The following is a 21,664-nucleotide window of genomic DNA, read 5'->3' as shown; positions in this document are numbered from 1 at the left end:
TTCTACAAGAGAGTTGATGCACCTCTGAAGTGACCTTGGGAAAACCAATTTTTTTCCTAACTGGAATGTCCAAATGACTTTCTTGATGAGTCAAATAATAACCAAACAAAAATATCTTTCCAATGAGCTATCATGAGCTCAATTTGAAGTTGAAAAAGACCTCCAAAAGTTTCCTACAAGAGCACACTTCATTTTTTCACCCTCATTCTGCACTTTTTGACAAGTCTTGGGAGAATTGATTTTTGAGGGGCTATAATTGATCATTTTCAGTGCTTGATAGGTCCATTGTGTAGCCAAGAGAGAGACCTTTCCAACAAGCTATCATGGGATCAATTTGGACTTCGGGAAGTCAATCAAAAGTTGGTTTGAATATGGCGCTAAACACGCATCAAAGGCGTTGTGCACAGTGTTGCACACATCGCGATTTAATCGCGATAAAATCGGAAAATCGCGATTTTTTCAAAATGCCGATTCAAATCGCGATTTTTATCCAAAAAATCGGCGGAAATTTTTTTTAACGATTTTTATCGAAAAAATCGCGATTTTTTAAAAAATCGCGATTTTTTCGAAAAAATCGCGATTTTTAAGGAAAAAATCGCGGGAGGCGCGGGCAGCGGGGGTTTTATATGTAAAATCGATTTTTTGTTTATTCATTCAGCAGTCCGCCGCGGAGGAGAAGGAGGAGAAGGAGAAGAAGGGAGGGAGAGGGTTGCCGTCGCTTGTGGGAGCCGATTTTAGGAGGAATCCAAGCCAAGATCGCGAATTTGTCCATAAACCAGGTATGTAGATTAATTTTTTTTTGTTTTGGTTCTCTAAAAACTTTGTTTTTCATTGTTTTTAAAGAATTTTTAGAAATTTTTCATTGATTTGGGATGGGTTATTTGTTATGACTATGAGAACCAATTTTTGATTTTTATTTTCTCATTTTCTTTAAACATTGTTTATTTTTTTTGATTTTTCATTGTTTTTTGGGTTTAGAAATTCAAATTGGGATTTTGGAAATAATTAGCTTGTAATTTTGCAAATGCTAAATTGTAATTTGTATTTACTATTTACTATTATCATTTATGTAATCCTAAATTCCTATTTCCTAATCCTTATTTTTCCATAGGTTTGCAAATTCAAAATTCAAAAACAAACATGCCAAGGAAATTGGATCCTTTCTGGGAATATGGTGACCCTAAAACTCCGAATGATAGACAAAACTTGATTTGCAAGTTGTGTGGAAAGGAAATATTCGGGGGGGTGTACAGGTTGAAGTTCCACCTTGCACAAATCCCTGGACGTGATGTGGGGCCCTGTCTAAAGACAAATGCTGAAATTATCCAAAAAGCCATGAGAGCATTGGGAGAATTAGAGCACACTAGAGACGCCAAAGAAGAACTCAAAAGGCAACTAAGAAGGTCAGTTGAAGGAAGTGGGCCAAGTGGCACAGGTTCTACTGCAGCGTCAGTCAATCCGTTTGCTGCATCATCATATTTTGTTCCTCGAACCACACCTGGTTCACAACCAACTATCGGTTCAATGATGAAAAGAACTGAAAAAGAAAAAGCTGACAAGTTGATGACAAAATTTCTCCTCTGGAGTGATATTCCTTTCAGCATTATAAGGAATAATCCATTTTTCCAACCTACTCTTGATGCTGTTGCCAGTGTTGGCCCGGGGTACAAACTCCCTTCTCTTCATGATTTCAGAGGCCGACTTCTTCAAGATGAAAAGCGTGACTGCACCCAAAGATTGGAGGATTTTAGGGCATCATGGGCACAAACAGGATGCACTGTTATGTCAGATGGTTGGACTGACCAAAAGGGGAGAACCCTTATAAACTTCTTGGTTAGTTGTCCCTTGGGGACTATGTTTATCAAATCTGTTGATGCAACTCATCAAATCAAAGATGCAAAAAATTTATGTGATTTGCTGGATGTGTTTATTTTGGAGGTGGGTGCAGAAAATGTTGTCCAAGTCATAACGGACAACGCTGCAAATTATGTTGCTGCTGGTAGATTGCTTATGGACAGGCATCCTACTTTATTTTGGACACCTTGTGCTGCCCATTGTATTGATCTGATGTTAGAGGACATAGGGAAAATTCCCTTTGTCAAAGAGGCTGTTGACTCATCAAAAACCATCACAAAATTTATTTACAATCACACATCTGTGCTTAGCTTGATGAGAAAATGCACCAACAACAAAGAGTTGGTGCGCCCCGCCATTACACTGTTTGCGACGAGTTTCATATCTCTTCAATCCCTCTTGAATTCTATGTGGGATTTGAAGAGAATGTTTGTTTCAGAGGAGTGGCGTTCTTCGCCAATGAGCCGCAAACCAGAAGGAGAGGCCGTCTGCAGACTTGTTTCATACCAAGAAGACTTCTGGGCGGGAGTGCAGGAGGTGTGCGCTGTCACAGAACCTTTGGTAAAGGTTCTTCGGTTGGTAGATGGTGAGAAGCCCGCAATGGGCTATTTGTATGAAGCCATGGATAGGGCCAAAGAAGCCATTCGGTCCTACTATGATGACAAGGGAGATGATGGGTTCCAGAGACAACTCCTTCTATGGAAGGTCATTGATGAGCGATGGAACAACACACTCCATCGTCCCATTCATGCTGCTGGCCTTTTCCTGAACCCTGCATTTTCTTATGCATGTGGGTTTAATTTTGATGTTGAGGTCGTGGAAGGATTATTAACCTGTGTCCAGAAGATGGTGAAAACTCCAGAAGAACGTATGGAGGTCTCTAGACAAATTGAGCAATATAAGTTGTCAGGTGGCACATTTGGCTTTGAGATGGCTATCAATGATAGGACGGTTAAAATCCCAGGTATTTTTTAGTTTGTAGTATGTACTTTGTAACTTTGTTTCAAATTTCATTGTTTCTTCAAATTCCATTTTTTTCTTATGTTTATTTAAAATTTTCTTTGTAATTTTGTTGTAGACGCATGGTGGAAGATGTATGGTGGCAGAGTACCCCTTTTGCAAAATCTTGCCGTGCGCATCCTCAGCCAAACATGCAGCTCCTCGGGATGTGAGCGCAATTGGAGTGTATTTGAAAAAATACACAACAAGAAGCGCAATAGGTTAACACTTAAACATTTAAAATATTGCAAATTTCCAAATAAATTTTTGAATTCATTAAAGTTTTAAACAATATTTTTTTTATAATATTAATTATTAATTTATTATTTCATGAACTTTGTACAGGTTGGAGTCCCATAGACTTAATGACATGGTCTATGTCTACTACAATCTTCGATTGTGGGTGAAACAACTAGAGAAGACACCTGATACGGAAGCCATCTCATTGGATGGGATTGACACCACTGCTGAATGGAGGGTTGAGACCGAGAGGCCTCTCATGGATCCCACTGAGGATTGGTTAGTGCAGGATGAGGGGGAGGAGGAGGGGGAGGAGGAGGAGGAGGAGGAGGAGGAGCAGGAGCAGGAGCAGGAGCAGGAGCAGGAGGAGGAGGAGTTGGAGGAGCAGGAGGAGGAGGTGACACCGCCTACCCGGGCTACCCGGGCTACCACTACCACCAGTAGAGGACGTGGTCTCCGTCCACCTCAGCCTCTTGTAGCTGCTACTACTAGTTCTTCAGCTTCTAGAGCACGTCAGACTCCACTGCCATTTCCACCACCACAGGCACCAGCTTCTACATCTAGAGGGAAAGAGAAAGCTGTGCCATATTCTCGCAAGAGGGGCAGAGGAAATCAATAGGATTAGACTTTCATTTTATTGTATATGACATTATGACATGATGAGATACATTATCATATTTTTTGTTGATATTTTGAGGCTGAGTTGGACTTGGGACTCAGGACTTACTATTTAGGACATGATTCAATGTTATGTGTGATTTTAGCGCTAGAAATGATATTGAACATCTTATATATTAGTTTTTTTATCATATTTATGTGTCAATGTATTTATTTTATGTTGTAGATGGTTTAGATATTAAAAAAATTGAAAAAAAATGAAAAAAAATGAATATTTTTGTGCCAAACGATTTTTTCCGATTTTTTCCCGATTTTTTCCCGATTTTAACGATTTTTCCGATTTTTTCCCGGCGCCGATTAAATCCCGATCGCGATGTGTGCAACATTGGTTGTGCATAGAGCAGTCAAGCGATGTGCATCAAAGGCGCTATGTACCTGTCAAACTTCATCTGTAAGCTCTCAAATTTCATACAAGTGCTCCAAACCTTCAGCACAAGGTTTCTTAATCCCCTAGCAAGTAAGGCCTTACTATACCCTCCTTACATTTCACAAGTCATCAATTCATGGTTTTAAGTTTCTTGTGTGAAACTTGGAGTTCTCAAAACTTGCAAACCCTAGTTTCATTCCCACACCTCCAAAACTATTCCTAAGACCCTACTATCCTTCCCACATCACAGTAAACCCTATCCCTACCCCTGTATTGCTAAATCCCTATCCCAAATTTATTCTCCCTTAAACCCTAAGTCCTAGGCAGCCATACTGCCATACCTGTAATAAAATACCAATTCCCAAATCCCTTAAATATTTCAATCCCCTATCACCTCCCTAAGTTCCCTAATCCCTTCCCCCATTCCCTAAATTTTTCCTACCCCATTCCCACTCCTATTTCCTAATCCCTAGGGTTTCAAGACAAAAAGAACAAAAACACATCACGGAGGAGGAAGACAAAGATTTTACAAAAGAGGAAGACACATAAGAAAGAAGACCACACAAAGGAGGAAGAATATCTAGGTTTGAGCCTACCAACACTAGAGAACTAATGGCCTCTCCCATGACAACCACTTATTTCAAGCATATGGGATGCTTTGATTTTTGTGAAATGATACAAAAAGTTCAAAGCCACCCTGTTTTGACTAGAGTTTTCATTTCAAATCTTAAGGACAATCAAGTGACCCTTGTTGGTGTAACCTGTTGATATGGGGTAGCATCGGATGTGCTCTAGCCATGAAAATTGGTGGAGAGGCTAAAGCACATGAGATCTCCAAGACCCAGAAATAGTTTGGACAGATTGTACCTCGTTTGGGAGATATTAAAAAAGTTAATATGTTTAATGGAGTTCCTAAATCTAAACTTAGGAAAAATAAAATATTAATGGGTAGTAATATAAAATTGGGTTAGAAAGGTCCAAAAGTCATGGATCAAGCCAAATCTAATCTTAGCCATTGATTAGAGATTTAATCTCGGTCGTTGATGGACCAACGAGAAAAGTATAAGAGGAGGCATGAGGATCAGTTGGAGAACACACGAGAGTGATCGGTCATTCATTTTGCTAGAGCGGGGTTGCTAAGCAAATGTGAATCAGTGATCAGCAGCGAGGGGTAGTGAGCACTGGACAGAGAGAGAGAGATAGTAATGAGAGACCAGCGCAGAAGCAGAGAGAGCGAGAGCAACAGCCAGTTCAAACCACGCAGAGCTCAGCAGAGACAGCACAGAGGACAGAGGGACTGCATCATCCACGCAGAGGTTGCTAGAGTGACGCAGAGAGTCCCAGAGGCTGCACAGTGCCTCAGAGGGCTAACGCCGAGGGTCCTGAGGTTGACGCAGAGGCCAGAAGAGCTAGCGGTGTGCTTCCGAGTCATCGGAGAGGGTTTCGTGGGACAGGGTTTCTGAATACCTGTTTCCGAATATAGAGGTATTGTTGCCATGTATATTCCTGTCGAGTGAGACGGTTAGGCACCTAGTTGTACTCAAGGAAATACTGCATAATAATATACCCTCAAAATAGCTACACCGATTTTCCCGCATTGGGTTTTTTCGGGGACATTGGTCCAAAAATAACGGTGTCACTTGTGTGCTTATTTTATTTCAGTTGATGATTTGTAGATGTTGATACTATACTTGTGTTTATTTTCAGTATTTACATGGTAAATAACTTGTTAAGTAATTGAACAAGTAGGAAGAAATAAACCAGATAGTACAGGAAGAATTTCTAACGGGTTAAACTTAGAAATTCCAACATGGTATCAGAGCATGGTTGTAGATCACAGGATAACTGAAGGCATCAGCTAGCAGAGCAATAGCAGCAGAAACAGTTGTCCCGAGTGATAGAAGTTGTTCCTAGCAGAAAGCAGCAAGGAAGGGGTGACGCAGAGGGCCTGCGTCATCAGTTCGAGCCAGGAGGAGGATCAGCACAGAGGCAGAGAGGAGCAGACCTGACCTACGCAGTGCCCGATCATCTTTCTCAGTCAGGAAGGATCGACGTTGTGGCCAGGAGGTGCAGATTTTGCCAGTGTCGGGATTGCGCAGAGCCTAGAGGCTCAGACCTTCAGTTGCTGGGGCATAGGAGGCTGTGGGAAATTTGCAGAGCGAAGCTGGTGGGGTACTGTGGTCAGAACAGTACCTAACAGGGCAAGACCAAGGTTGAGGGAGTTGTTGCCGAGGCGGATTTCTAGCCAAGGAATCCAGATCAGTGGTGCAGTTGCACAGATGATCAAAGTGGGGCAACTCGACATTGGCAGAGGGATTTCCAGAAGGGAAATCGAGACTCAGAGGGAGTTGAACCGAGAACTTCTAGACGAGAAGTTGAGAGACTCGGAGGAGTCGAAAGAAGAGCAGCGAGATGGCAGTGAATGGGCTGAGAGATCAGGATAGACTGGATGGAGCTTCCAACTTCGTAGTCTGGAAGGCTAGGATCTTGTCCATTCTAAACAGATATCGCATCAAGGACTTCGCCTTGAAAATTATAGCGATCCCAATTGACCCAGCTAAAAATGAGAAGTACGAGGAGGCAATGACCAGCACGAAGTGCATCATCCTTGATGGGGTCAAGGATCATGTGGTACCGCATATCGCCGAGAAGAACACGGCAAATGAGATGTGGGAGGCCCTGAATAAATTATACCAGCATACTTCCGTGCAGAGGAAGATGTTACTTGAAAATCAACTGCAGTCATACCAGATGCAGAGGGGAGAGAAGATAGATATCTTCCTCGGGCGATTGACGGAGTCGGGACCAGCTGACTTCCATAAGGGCCACGCCGGATGAGGAAATGTTGGCAAGGACCGCACTGAACGCAGTCTCAGAGGATTGGGAGGTATTTGTCCAGATCATACTGGGCAAGACGAGCCTTCCGAATTGGGAGGAACTGTGGGCAGCTCTTCGTCAAGAAGAGATCAGAAGGCTGACCAAGGGGGGGAGTAGCGATAAAGGGGTCAGAATCAAGGAGGAAGAAGAGGATGCGGCTCTAGCATCTACAGGAAAGCAGGAGAAGTGGAAGAAGAAGGACCTCTCCAAAGTCAAGTGCTTCCATTATGGGGAGCTGGGTCATTTTGCGAACCAGTGTCCTAGGAAGAAGAGCAAGGGAGAGGCTTCTGAAACCAAGGCAGGGCCAGCAAGGGCGGAGAAATAAGTCGAGACTGATGACGATTGTGCCATGAGTGTTCAATTCTCATGTGCCACTTGAGAGGAAGTGGGGAGACATCGAGCTGTAGTCAGACGGACTACAGGAGATGAGGGGCAAGATCCTCAAGCTACCCAACCTCTTGGATTATACCTTGCTACAAGAGCCCCAAAGAGGAGTAGCAGGACTGGCAGATGTCGGTAGAGACAGATGCGGATGGAGCGGCAGAGAGTGCTATAGTGCAGGAGTCCCGGGACAGCGCAGAGGCTAGTAGGATGCAACAGTGCGAGAAGCACGGGAGTATTGCACCAGTGCAGGATGGCACGGAGAGGTGTGCAATGGTGCGAGATGCATGGAATTGTTGCAGTAGCACAGAGGTCAGTAGAGGGAGCACTTGTTAGCAGCAGAGGGAGCTTCAGCATCGGGATGTCAGAGTTGGGTGGATCAGTTACATCCTTCTCAGTAACTGGGTTGCAATGCAGCAGTTAGCAGTGGCAGTGCTATGGGCAACACGACGCAGCGTGAGAAGGGGATGCAGTGCAGATGCAGTGTTGGGTATATGGACCAGCAACAGCATGGATGCAGAGGGAGTTGTCATACGGATGCAGCAGAGGCAGTGGTAGAGCCATGGGCAGCAGTGCAGAGGATGTTGGGCAGGGAGACCTAGCATCAGCGTAGGGACCGATGCTGGATGATCAGGGTGATACTTAGTGAGGAGCATTACTAGAGCACAGTCCTCACTAAGAGGGAGTGTTGATTTGGGGTAGCATCGGATGTGCTCTAGCCATGAAAATTGGTGGAGAGGCTAAAGCACATGAGATCTCCAAAACCCAAAAATGGTTTGGATAGATTGTACCCAGTTTGGGAGATATTAAAATAATTAATATTTTTAATGGAGTTCCTAAGTCTAAACTTAGGAAAAATAAAATATTAATGGGTATTAATATAAAACTGGGTTAGTGTTGGCTCACTAAGATGTCTTTTTACAGGCAATCTTAATCCCTACATTAGTTGTCAACCCGAGGTAAGTCTTTCTATTTCAAGAGTGCCAACACAGTATGTGCAGTGAAGTTAGAGGTTATCTAATGATGAATCGTTGCAATCATTAAAGTCCAATTCTTCAATTCAATTCACACAACTCTGCAAAGAACTATTTATGAAGGGAATGCTCGCAACAACCTATGTAATTCTATACAACTTGTTCCGAAACCAATTGGAACTTGAATGCAAATGAGAATTACACGGAGAATTATTCAAATAAGCTTGAGACTAATCACACTTAATCAAGTAAAGCAACTATGATTATCGAACAACACTAACAACTCAAATCAATCTACATTACTAAACAACAATCAGTAAGTGAACAACAACAGCTATAAAAGATTCCTAAATGGTAAACATTTTAAATTGAAATCCTTAGAAGTTACTCAATCTTGTCTCTCAAGATCAATGATAACATTTCTTCAATCTGAACAGCGATCAACCACACCTTCACTCATTCTAATCAAGGCGCTTACTTAAGTCTATCTTGTAGCTTCAGTATAAATCTAAGTTAACAACGGTATAAATCAATATCGCAAATCTTCAAGATAAACAAAATAACTAAACATTAAATCAAATACAAAGATTGAATATAAACTATAACACAAAGGAGCAGTGGATCTTCTTGTGACTGGGCCCAAAGTCGCTAGAAGCCTCTACTTAACAAAAACTCAGAATACGAAGATGTATCAAGCGCAACTTCTTTCATCAACTTCAAAGTAACAGCTGATAGAGTCACTGAATTAACATCATTTTTACTCCAAAGAGAATAATTACATATTAAAATTATAAACTCTCATCTAGTTGCCTTTCGACCTTATATAACATAAAAGAGAAACTTGGATAGAAGCGAATCCTCAAGATCAGGAGATCCTGAGGATTTTGCAATATAAAATCTGATCATATGATAAAACAGGAGTACTCAAACTGATCTTCCGCTTCCTTGTCTACCCCAGACGCCATGGCTTTTCCCCTTTATGGCCTCATGCTATCCTGCCAACTGAACAACTTTTTCCCAATCGCATCTTTGCATAGAAAGATAGCAAAGAATCAATTTTTCGTACTAAATTCACTTATTCTATCACGAACTAGTTTCTTCCAACTTTGACTGATATTTTCCTCATTTTATTCTATAAACAGAAATAATATTATAAGGATGAATGATAAATGAAGCATTAAGTGAAGAGAAATCATACCTTTTTCTCGTCCCAACATACTCCCCAACTTACCTTGTTGCACGTCCTCGTGCAAGAGTATAGTTCAGATGCAACTGTGTGAGGGAATAAGCAGGGTATACTTCTTCCCTGTAATTCCTAAAACCATTCTTTTGCTTGAGGACAGCGAAAGCCTGGGTTACCTCATGATCTTTTAAGTTATAATCACTACGGTATTGATCAGGAGGGTACCATATGATTGGGGTTCTGTAGTGGCATCCTATCTAGTCTGGTCCCAATGTTAAAATCATATTGCTATATTTGAAAAAATGGGAAGAGGCAACTTGGAAGTTACGGTATCCGAACGACTCCTGGCCCCTCACAGTGTTACTAGAAACTTCCCATCTTTGCTTTGATGTAGCCAAGGCTTCTTCTTTAATATCCTGGAAGTATTCCTTTCCGGCCTGAATGATATCAGTATGGATTGGCCCCAATTTGCCTACGACACCGTTTTTCTTCATAAACTGCTTATGCTGGACAGATAGGAGTAGTGGCTATGTAGGTTCTCCTCTGACCCATAGGTCAATGCCATATTCACGCCTTTTGAATATGTTGTAAGCCTTGGCCCATTTTAGCTGATTAGCAACAAAGGAAATGAATGCCTGAAATTGAATGTCTCCTATGAAAGAGGCAGGGTGGCTATCCCTGTCATCCTCTAAAACAAAATTATGCATATAGAGCTCACAGAAGAAGCACTAAATCTTCTCATTGTGTTCTCTGAAACACTTAATAAAATCAAGAGTGGTTTTAATTTCTGTCAATTTACTAGCCTTAATGGCCTTAACTTTTAACAGGAGATATGTCTCCATAAGAAATAAAGCATAATTAGTAGCGGGAGCTCGACAAGATAGAGTGTTTGAATAGAGAGAACAAACAATCTCCATTTGTTCTCTAGCTTTCTACAATTGACCCTTTAAATTTTCAACCTTCTTTTGCTCAGCCTTGTATTGAGCAAAAGTCTCGTCCTCCGTCCTGGTAAGTGCCTCGAATTTCTTCTTTAGCCCTTGGTGTTCGTGAAAAGGGACCACCTTTCCTTGTGCTAAGCTAGCTCTTGATGAACTGTTAAAAGCTCATTCTCTAATTTTCTAATAACGGCTTCTCTAACCAAGGGGGTGTAAAGAGGCGTTTCATCTGTTTGGACTTCTGCATCTTGGGTCTCCTTAGGGTCAGTCTGCATAGCAGCTTCAACTGCTTCTAGAATTACAACTTGAACATTTTCTTCAATATCGGTCTGGACAGCAGTGTCCGCAGTGGGGTAGGTCGTTTGAGTTCCCTGTGAAAAGATACAGGGCTCCTCTGTTTGTATGGCAGTATCTTCTCTAATAGCAGGCTCAGTCTGGGTTTCTCTTGGGCAACCCTTAAGAAACTCTATCTGAGTCTCTGCATCCTTCATAGAACATTGTTCTGTTTGTGTCCCTGCATTCTCCATTTCTTCTTTCAATTTCCTCGTTCTGGTTGCTTCTTTTAACCAGTATTTCAACTGCCTGATTACCTGCTTCTGTTTTCTATATTTTCTGAGCACCTTTTTAAGTTTAACTTTGTAGGGCTCTTCTACTCTAGGGCTCCCATCTGGGGCTACATTACCTTCTGCTACTTGCACAGGCTGCATTATGTTATCATCAGGAATGTTCCCAATTGGAGCTGTGTTTGTTGGCGGGATTTCTCCTTCCAACTCATAATTATTATTCATTTCGTGTTCAGGAGATCCCAATGCAATGGTATCTCCTGAACAGTCATCATTCTCGTGGTCTTCTTCTTGGTAGGCCTCATCCACAGGGACTTTGAAAAGGGAATATCACTTGGTTGATTGGCATCCTCCAAGTTTTCACCTTTAGGATTTCTTTCTGCTTGGGTTTCTTCGTGCTCCTCGGCTTCGAGGGGTGTTTCCATATCAGGAATTAACTCTCTCTGCTCCTCCATGGCATCAGTGCATGGCTGGGTTTGTTCATGACCGGAATTGTCAGCAGGGACCGACCGATCAAGAGTACAGTTCTGTCTTTCAATGTTCCTTGGTTGTTCCCTGCCCTCGGTAAACATTTCCATGCTTCCCAAAACCCTTGCCACTTCCTCCTCATAGTCTTGCAAAGGAGGGTCTTGAGGACTAAGAGGAGGTGTGCGAGATGGTCCAACTTCTTCTGCTTGGATTGGAATGCGTCGTTGGGCTTTTACTCTCACCGAGCATCTACACTTAGCTGATTCTAGGGGTGCAGTGGGGCTCTTTCGTTTTAATATTTTCTTTGGGCCTGGGGTTCTTGGCCCTTACTGCTCTGTTTCCTCATTTTCCGGAGGTGGAACCAAGGTAGGATTTATGATACTGTCCCATGTTAATTGTTGTTGTGCCAATCTATTTGTGATGATTAACTTAATTAACCCATGATGGCTGACTACACTATGTGGGTCCTTGGCTGTCCTTACCCGTCGGGCAACATCGTGTAATAGGGAATTTAAATAAAATGGTAAATTAACTGAAATTCTTTGCTTTAAAATGGCTAGGAGTTTCAGTTGTCGAGGCTTTACCACGTCATGCCGACCGTCGCAAGTGATATATCTTTGGATGATGACCGCCAGCTCTTGCCATGGTTGCTGCAACGCCGAAGGATGAATTCCTTTCCCCGTTCGTACTAGTCGCTCGCCTGGGTCCTGGAAGGCTTCAATTGCGCTATATAAAAGGACGCGTTTGTCTGCCCATTTCACCCCTTCTGCCGAAAGTCGAGTGACTTCAGCCAGGACTTCTTCTAAAGACAACTGTGTTTTACCCCTGTAATGCAACACAACAGCGATGTATATCACAGCAATTATAAAGGAAATGACTCTACTTGGATAAGTATTATCGTTTTTAGTTAAGTCATCCATCCTGTCAGCCATACTTAACGCAAAATCATATGTTTGCATGCCCGCCATAATGGTTGCCATTCTTCGACCAATCAGAATTTCCTGCTAATTATTACATATTCCTACACATCATGCAAATCGTACTCCGGAGGTAATCCGAATGATTATCACACATTTATTTATAACTGGAATACGTGCTATCCATACGCAGGCCATCCCCCCCCCTCTGATGAGAGAAGGGCGTCCACATCCTTTCAGCACGCGGAAAACAAGCAAATAACCAATGCGAAATAAATGTCGGCAACCAATCTAAAAAGCACAACACACAAATCAATAAAGCATTTAAGCGACATGCACCGTCAGACGTGAATTGGCCAAAATAAAAAACAGCAATATCAAGTCATTATGTCAAATATTTTACCGTAAGCGGAATTAATCATATCAGCATAATCAGCGGTTTATGTTTAATGGCTATCATTTAATACGTGGACATATGGAATATGATAAATATAAATAAAAATTACCATGCTATGCAGCTTGTAAAAGTGCTACCAAACGGAGATTTTCGTTTAGAAATAGAGTCATAGGTGATAAGAGGTAGATGTCATATGGAAATATAAGATAATACTTCAATACTACAAGTGCCAGCAAGTATTCATAGCCTCGGCGGGGTTGCTTTTTAAGCCTCCCAAATGAGCCAGAGTCTTTTTTACAGTTTAATTTTTTCTTTCTTTTGCCACAAAGAGATCACTATGCTAGCATGGTGACAAGATAATCATAGTGCCACTCACCAGGGTGAAACAGATATGATCAGGCTGGCTCGTGATGAGACCCCCTATTCTTCTGACAAATTATTTATCAAGAAGATCATTACCTTGGTGTGGTAGCCAAATTGGAATGTCACCTGTTACATTCTTATGATTGTGGTAGGCTAGCTCATGATGAGACCCCCTATCCTCTTTGGACAATGTTGTAAGCATTTTGCTATTTTTATTTTTCTTTTGCAATTTTTCTTGTAAAAAGGGAGGCTCATTTGCTCCTTAAGAGTCAGGGATGGTGTAAGAAGTAAGAAGATGCCAATGGGACTATTATACTCTTATCCCTTAACATTATATCAATGAGTTTTATCCATTTGGAAGTATAAACATAAGCCAGCATGGATTAAAAGTAATGAATCATTTCTTGAAGTGTCCCAAAAGAAAAGATGTTTAGATAACCAACAAAAGGGTTTTAGAAGTTATAATAACATTGTTATTACCATATATCTTTAGAAGAGGCACGAATGCACATGGCGCTTATTTGCAATACAAAAGAATAAGATCATGGTATAATGATCAAGAAAAAATGAGAAAAATTCAAAATTTAGCTTGCCAAAAAGTGTGGTTCACTCTGCAAAATCAAAAATCAAAAAACTGAAAATAAATAAGGAGAAATGCATTGTTCAATCAATTGAACGGCAGTCATTCAATAGTTTGAACAGAAAAAACAAATAAGAAGAACAATGTTGTTCAATCAAGTGAACGACAATTGTTCAATAACTTGAACAGCGAAAACCAATGAACGGAAAATGTGTCGTTCAATCAATTGAACGGCAGTCGTGGGAACACAAAGAAAAACGTGTTGTTCAATCAATTGAACGGCAATTGTTCAATAACTTGAATAGCGAAAACAAAATAAGAAAAATAGTGTTGTTCAACCAAGTGAACAGTAAGCGTTCGCTTGTTTGAACAACGAAAGACGAGTAAATATAAAAAATAAAATTAAAATTAAAAAAAAAAATGTTATTCAATCAATTGAACGGCAAACATCCAATTGTTTGAACAACGAAAACAACAAAAATGTGTTGTTCAATCAATTGAACGGAAAACATCCAATTGTTTGAACAACGAAAATAACAAAAATGTGTTGTTCAATCAATTGAACGGCAAACGTCCAATTGTGTGAACAGTGAAAAACGAAAAAAAATCGTGTTGTTCAATCAATTGAACGACAAGCGCTCGTTTGTTTGAATAGCGAAAAAATGAAGAAAAAAATGTGTTGTTCAATCAATTGAACGGCAAGCATTTGCTTGTTTGAATAGCAAAAAATGAAAAAAAAAATGCGTTGTTCAATCAATTGAACAGCAAGCGTTCGCTTGTTTGAACAACGAAAACAACAAAAATGTGTTGTTCAATCAATTGAATGGCAAACGTCCAATTGTTTGAACAACGACAACAACAAAAATGTGTTGTTAAATCAATTGAACGGCAAACATCCAATTGTGTGAACAACGAAAAAGGAGAAAAAATGTGTTGTTCAATCAATTGAACAGCAAAAGCTCGCTTGTTTGAACAGCGAAAAAAATGAAAAAGATGTGTCGTTCAATCAATTGAACGGCAAACGTCCAAATGTTTGAACAACGAAAACAACAAAAATGTGTTATTCAATCAATTGAATGGCAAACGTCCAATTGTGTGAACAGCGAAAAACGAGAAAAAAATGTGATGTTCAATCAATTGAACGACAAGCGCTCACTTATTTGAACAGCGAAAAATGAAAAAAAGTGTTGTTCAATCAATTGAACGGCAAACGTTCGCTTGTTTGAATAGCGAAAAATGAAAAAATGTGTTGTTCAATCAATTGAACGGCAAATGTCCAATTGTTTGAACAACAAACACAACACAAAAATGTGTTGTTCAATCAATTGAACAGCAAAACATTCAATTGTTTGAACAACAAATTACGTCAAAGAAAGACTGCACTTGTTCGATCAATTGAACAGCGAGTTACAGAAGAAAAATAGATATGTTGTTTAATCAATTGAACAACAGGCGTTCAATTGTTTGAACAGCAAAAACAAAAACAAAAAAAATCCATATTTACGTGGTAATGCCTACAAAGATATGTACATTATTTACAATTTTTCAAGCAATTTCAATTTTTTAAAGAAAAAGCTACTAGGTTATCATTCCCTGTAGCTAGAATTTGCATGGAGGGGTCCTCGCGTACCTGCTTGCAGAAAGATTCTTTGGTAAGCGGTTGATGATAGAGGCGCACTCGATACCCGTTTACCTTAAAGGAATGGCTAGATCCATCTATGGTAGTCAAGGTAAGAGTGCCATTATTATGCACTTCTTGAATCTCATAAACGCTGAGCCATCTTGTTTGCAACTTTCCTGGGAAGTCCTGGAACCTGGAATCGTACAAAAGTGCCCAATCCCCTTTTTGAAACGTTTTCTTCTTGATAAGGTTGTCATGCCATTTTGCCATTTGTTGTTGTATTATTGCAATTCGTTGCAAAGCAAACAATCGAGCTTCATCCAGTTCATTAATCTGCTGAAGACGCTTGGTTTGAGCTTCTATTAAATCCAAACACATTTCATGGGCCGTCCTTAGAGTCTTTATTTTGAATTCGATTGGAAAAATTGGTTCTTTACCAAACACAAGCTGGTAGGGAGAGTATCCAGTAGTATTCCTCCAAGTTGTACGATAGGCCCACAAGGCCTCTAGCAGTCTAGCAGTCCAATCTCATCGGTGCGTTGAGACTGTTTTGGTCAAAATTGCTTCTATAACCTTGTTGGTGCTTTCTACCTGCGGGTGATACAGAGAAGTGATCCTGTGCGTGATATGATGGTTTCTGAGGGTGGCAGTAATCTTGTTACCTGTGAATTGCTTTCCCCCATCTGTGACCACTTCTCGTGGTAATCCATACCGCACAAATAGCCCAAAAAGGAAGTTAATCACTGCTTCCTCTGTGGCTCTTGGTAAATCTACTGTTTCCACCCATTTTGTCACATAATCCGTGGCTACCAGTATGTAGGCCTTCTAATTGGAAGGTGGATGGAATGGACCTATGAAGTCTAATGCCCAACACTCGAAGGGTTCTATGACAAATTGTGGCTGCAGAGGCATTTCATCAGATTGACCAGGTCGACCCATCCTTTGGCAACTGTCGCAGGCCTGGGCATATTTTTTAGCATCCTTAAAAATAGTGGGCCAATAATAGCCCATTTGTAATACCTTATGTCTTGTCCTTCGGTCTGCGAAATGTCCCCCACAGGGTTCGTCATGGCAAGCCTTCAGGATGTCATGGATCTCATCCTCGCAGATACATTTGCGTATACACATGTCGGCCCCTATATGAAAAAGATATCCACCTATCCAAGAGAACCGGGTGCTGCTTGAACAATCAATTTTCTTTCCCTTGTTAAATGTTTAGGTAGCTTCCCTACTGCCAGATAATTTGCCACATCTGTGTACCATGGCGTCTTAACCATCACAGCAAACAGGTGCTCATCCGGGAATTGGTCATCTACCGCCAGTGGATCATTAACCTTCGGAATTCGAGATAGAAAATCAACAACGGGATTCTCCTTTCCTGGATGATATTTAATGGTAATGTCGAACTCCTGCAAAAGCAATAACCATCGTGTTACTTGACCATTTGTGATTGGTTTATTAGCTAGATATCTAATGGCAGAGTGATCAGTGTACACAAAGACTTGGTAGCCAGTTATATAGTGTCTATATTTGTTTATTGCATAAATAACTGCTAAGAATTCTTTTTCTGTCACTGTGTAATTGAGTTCTGCAGGGGTGAGATTTTTGCTAATGTAATATATAGCATAAGGTTTCTTGTCCTCCTCCTGGCCAAGGACAGCACCTATGGCTACATCTGATGCATCCGTGGAAATATGAAAAGGCAGCTCCCAGTTTGGTCCACGTAATACTGGTGCTATTGAGACTAGTTTCTTTAATCCTGCAAAAGTTATGTCACACTTGTCAAACCAACTAAAATCAATGTTTCCAGTTAGAGCGTATAAGGGTGCCGCAATCTGTGAAAAATTCTTGATAAATCTGTGATAATAACCTGCATATCCTAGGAAACTACGTACCTCTATTTGGGTGCAAGGGGTAGGCAGTAAAAGAATTACCTGTATTTTTGTTGGATCTACCTGTATTCCTACTACAGAGATGTAATGTCCCAGGATCACGCCCTCGGTCATCATCATGTGACACTTGACATTGCTTAAACATAACCTGGTAGTGATGCATCGTTCTAAGACTTTTTCTAGTGTTCATAATGCTTGATCAAAATCATCCCCATATGGAGTAAAATCATCCATATATACCTCTAGTCCTTCATTTATTAGAACAGCAAAGATGCTTAGTATAGCTCTCTGAAACATGGTTGAGGCGTTGCACAAGCCAAATGGTAATACTCTATATGCGAATGTGCCCCAGGGACAGGTGAAGGTCGTTTTGTCCTAGTCTTCAGGGGCAATCTGAATTTGATTGTACCCACTGAAGCCGTCTAGAAAGGAGAAGAACTGCTTCCCTGCCAACGTATCAAGGACCTAATCAATGAATGGGAGGGGAAAATGGTCTTTCTATGTTGCCTTATTTAGCTCTCGATAGTCTACACAAATACGTCATTTCCCATTTTTCTTGGGAACGACCACCAAGGGAGAGACCCATTTACTATTGAGATACGATAAATAAAGTTTACATCCAATAGCTTCTGCAATTCCTCTTTCACGATATCCTTGAGGTGAGGGTTCAACCTCCGTTGAGGTTGCTGGATGGGTCGCACATCCTTCTCTGTATAAATGTGGTGTGTACATAATTACGGATCTATCCCTTTCATATCAGGATAATCCCAGGCAAAAGCCCCTTTATTTTTCTGCAATACCTAGATAAGCTTTTTCTGTTGTTCGCTCTCCAGATTAGCATTGATATTTAGAACTTTGCCTGGTTCGATCTCAACTGGTTTGCTATTCTGAACAGCAGTTGTTTGAATATGCTGGTCGTCTATATCCTTCAGGGGATCTTCCATGGCTTCGTTATCAAGAATTGCTTTCAGCATCTGACACTCCACATTGGTTGGCTAATTTATAAAATTGTTGATAACATCATCTTCAGTTTGATTTTTAAATTCTAGCGCTTCCGCTACTGTGAGTGGTGAACGGATGCTCTCTTCCAGGTACGTTGGTGGCTGCTTACATATTTTTACAATGGGAAAACTTGGCCTGGCAGGAGGGTATAACACTAGATTTTTTACAGCATCTCCCTTTGTGATAGTCATGCTGCCTTCTCGGCAGCCAATATATGCATCAATTGTTGCTAGCCAAGGTCGTCCCAGAATCAAAGGATGCCCATCCAACCTACTCCTTGGGTTTATAACCAGGAAATCTATTGGATATTCCCATGAGTCAACAGAAACTGTAATATCTTGTAAAATCCCTTCTAGTCTTACCACCGACCGATCAGCAAGTTCTTATAAAGTGGTGGTTGGTTCTAACTTCTAAGGTTGTAATACCAAGTGCTTTAAAAGTTTCTGTTGTTAATATATTGATGGCAGCTCCTAGATCAACTAGTGTATTTGGAAAAGAGCGGCCATATATCTTAACTATTACTATGGAGTTTCCATGGTCTTCGTACTTTATTGGAGTTTCCTCTCCCAGGAGTAGATCGAATAAGGTTCCTACGACATGGATAGTGGGTGAGGTTTTTACCTTCCTCACAGGCCTTTTTACACATAATTCTTTGATGGTTTTGGCATAGATGGGAATGTCTTGAATAACCTGGACAAGAATCTTAATACACAAATTTTTTAGTTCCTCTACAAGATCGAAATCAGGATAAGTGATCGGTTTAGGTATCACTAGCCTTTCGGGGAACGGAGGAGAAGTGACTATAAGTTTTTCAGGGTCATCATGTTGATTTGTTTCTTCCCCTTGCTTTGATTCAGTATTATTTACAAGTGGTGGAACATGTACAGATGATGGAATATGTATAGGTGGAGTTACAATTTCAATTGAAGGCTGGTCCCTTTTTTTCTCGGGTGTTATGACACGACCTGACCTCAATCTGAGCTCATTGCATTCTTTTTGCTCAATCTCATATTCTAGATTTTCAATAACCTGTACTAACTAGAATGGCTTATTATTAGGATTCGGGTTTGGCTGAGCTGTTAATTGTGGTCGTAGAAGAGGTTGAGAATTCTGTTATACTGTATAAGGAGCTGACAATGCGGTTTGAGGCTGGGGGCCTATTCCCATAGGTATATTGGATATCCCTAGAGGTCACTGCCAGTTTGTAGACCAATTCGGGTTTTGAGAGGTGGAGGCAGGCCACTGGGATTGATAGGGATTGCCTTGCCAGATAGGAGTAAAAGGAGAATTCGGCCAACCATTTCCTGGAAAAGATTGTGTTGGCCAGGATGTCATAGGGAATGGTGGACTTTGCCAGTTTGGGTAGGGTGATTGGCCTTGCTAGGCTGCCCCAAGGTTCTGTTGTTGATTAAACTGTGATGAAGGAAAAAATTGGGATGCGTCTTGTGACATACCTGTAGGTTTAGCTTGCCATTGTCGACGCTGGTTCATCAAATATACTGGTTTTGTTTCCTCCTCTGCTTCTTTGAATACTGCTTTTAGCCAACGTAATGATGGACACTATTCAGTATCATGATCTTTAGTACAAATGGCACACATTTGAACCATGTCTAACGAGCATTCCTGTTGGTTGTGCTTCTTTCAACAATGTGGGTAGAAGATGGCCAAATTTTGTTCTGCTAAAGCTTGCTTTTGTTTGGCTTGTAGAACATCCAACTATGTTGTAAGAGTGCCCAGGATATCCGTCTTAAAATCTTCCAGGAGGTTGCCAATCTCCATTCGTGTTATACCTCCACTATGTGGTTTGCTTCCTCTGCTCATTGGATCTCGGCTAGCCACTCCTGTACATGCGCTTCCTCGTGAACACCTGATACACAAACGAATGATTTCATCATACTCTTCCTGAGAAATATCCCCTTTTCCCATTAAGTTTAGAGTTTCTACCCATTCCTCTTTCATTCCTTTAATCAATATAGCTCTTAGGACTTATTTTGGTAGGGTAGTGTGTGGAGATCTTTGCAAATTATAATTAAATCGTTCTACATATTCTTCTAGTGTTTCGTTATCTTTTGCAGTCATCTTGAAAATCTCATCTTTCAGTTCCCTAGTTTTACAAAAGTCCTGATATCTTTTAAGGAAGGAGGTTTTCATCTCGTCCCAAGAATTGATGGTTCGCCCACCTAGACCCATAAACCATCTTAAAGTTGCCCCTTTCAAAGTGGAAGGGAATAATTTTAGTTTTTGGGGGTCGGTGGTATAGTCGTACCCTCTACAAAGGACATCAAACTCAAACAGGAAAGCATCAGGATCCTCTGTGATCATCCCATGGAAGGTTGGGATGTTCTGCAGAGGAATAACCTTCATAGGGGCATTGGCCACCTGGTCGACTATGGGGTATTCTAATGTCGAGGTTTGACCTTGGGGTGGTTGTTCTGCCATTTGATCAAAGATATGCCAATAATCTTCAGGGATTTCAAGGGGTGCTTCCGTAATAAACAGAGAGTTAGCAACCCGAGCTGGCTTTACAGCACTCCCTAGGTCTGGAATCTCAGGAGATCCTTGTTCAGACAGTTGTGGTTCTGCTTTAGCAGCCCCACTAGTTTCTCCTTTTCCTTCTTGTAAGTTACAGGATTTTCCCTCTTGTAGAGGATCAGAGGGTAGGCTTATTGTAGCTTGAAAACTCTGTTCCGATCCTCCTACTTGGCTTTGAATCTCAACATGAGCTGCAGATGGTGGGCCTGCTGCTTGAGGGATAGTAGTAGAACTTTTTCCAGGTATAGCCTGGAATCCTACTGATGCTTGAGACTCTGCTCTTCTTATGATTTCGTCTATAAAGGTCGTTCTCCCAAGGTTCACCAATCCTTTGGGTTTTGTGGGTTTTGGTAGAGGATTCTGTTCTTTCTCTATCTTTTTATTTCTAGTCATTCATAAAACAAATTCCTATTTAACCTCTAAAATTTTGTTGTAAAGCGGGCAGGTAAGCAAGCACTTTACTTGCTAGGTACGCAGGTTCTTACCTTCCATTTTTAAAACCCAGTTCTCTTACAGCAAAGGAATAGAATTAATCACTTTAAACACTCTCCCTGGCAACGGCGCCAAAATGTTGGCTCACTAAGATGTCTTTTTACAGGCAATCTTAATCCCTACATTAGTTGTCAACCTGAGGTAAGTCTTTCTATTTCAAGAGTGCCAACACAGTATGTGCAGTGAGTTAGAGGTTATCTAATGATGAATCGTTGCAATCATTAAAGTCCAATATTCAATTCAATTCACACAACTCTACAAAGAACTATTTATGAAGGGAATGCTCGCAACACCCTATGTAATTCTATACAACTTGTTCCGAAACCAATTGGAACTTGAATGCAAATGA

General features: G+C 41.0%; 1 protein-coding gene and 1 pseudogene across 2 annotated transcripts in view; one reads left to right on the top strand and one right to left on the bottom strand.

The window, feature by feature from the left end:
- Nucleotides 1-21,664, bottom strand: part of LOC149162240 (putative methyltransferase PMT23) — a 208,881-nt pseudogene that overhangs the window by 109,537 nt on the left and 77,680 nt on the right. The gene's annotated exons all lie outside the window — the stretch shown is intronic.
- LOC149162241 (uncharacterized) lies at nucleotides 2,230-9,831 on the top strand. The gene is made up of 4 exons (XM_089437613.1): nucleotides 2,230-2,818; nucleotides 2,933-3,074; nucleotides 3,199-3,468; nucleotides 9,771-9,831. Exons 1-4 carry the CDS (start codon nucleotides 2,263-2,265, stop codon nucleotides 9,829-9,831), a joined length of 1,029 nt encoding a protein of 342 aa, XP_089293739.1. The 5' UTR covers nucleotides 2,230-2,262.

This window comes from Pinus tabuliformis, chromosome 5_2 (assembly GCF_031772625.1).
Source record: "Pinus tabuliformis cultivar Carrire ecotype Pingquan chromosome 5_2, CPIR1, whole genome shotgun sequence".
NCBI lineage: Eukaryota > Viridiplantae > Streptophyta > Pinopsida > Pinales > Pinaceae > Pinus > Pinus tabuliformis.
This window is presented reverse-complemented; position numbering and strand designations above follow the sequence as displayed.

Excerpts from the sequence above, each read along its gene's own strand:
- LOC149162241 (XM_089437613.1), top strand. The coding sequence starts at position 2,263 with ATGTGGGATTTGAAGAGAATGTTTGTTTCAGAGGAGTGGCGTTCTTCG. Across the intron at positions 3,075-3,198 it reads CACAACAAGAAGCGCAATAG|GTTGGAGTCCCATAGACTTA; the intron begins GTTAACACTTAA and ends AACTTTGTACAG. Across the intron at positions 3,469-9,770 it reads CAGGAGCAGGAGGAGGAGGA|GAGGGTACCATATGATTGGG; the intron begins GTTGGAGGAGCA and ends GGTATTGATCAG.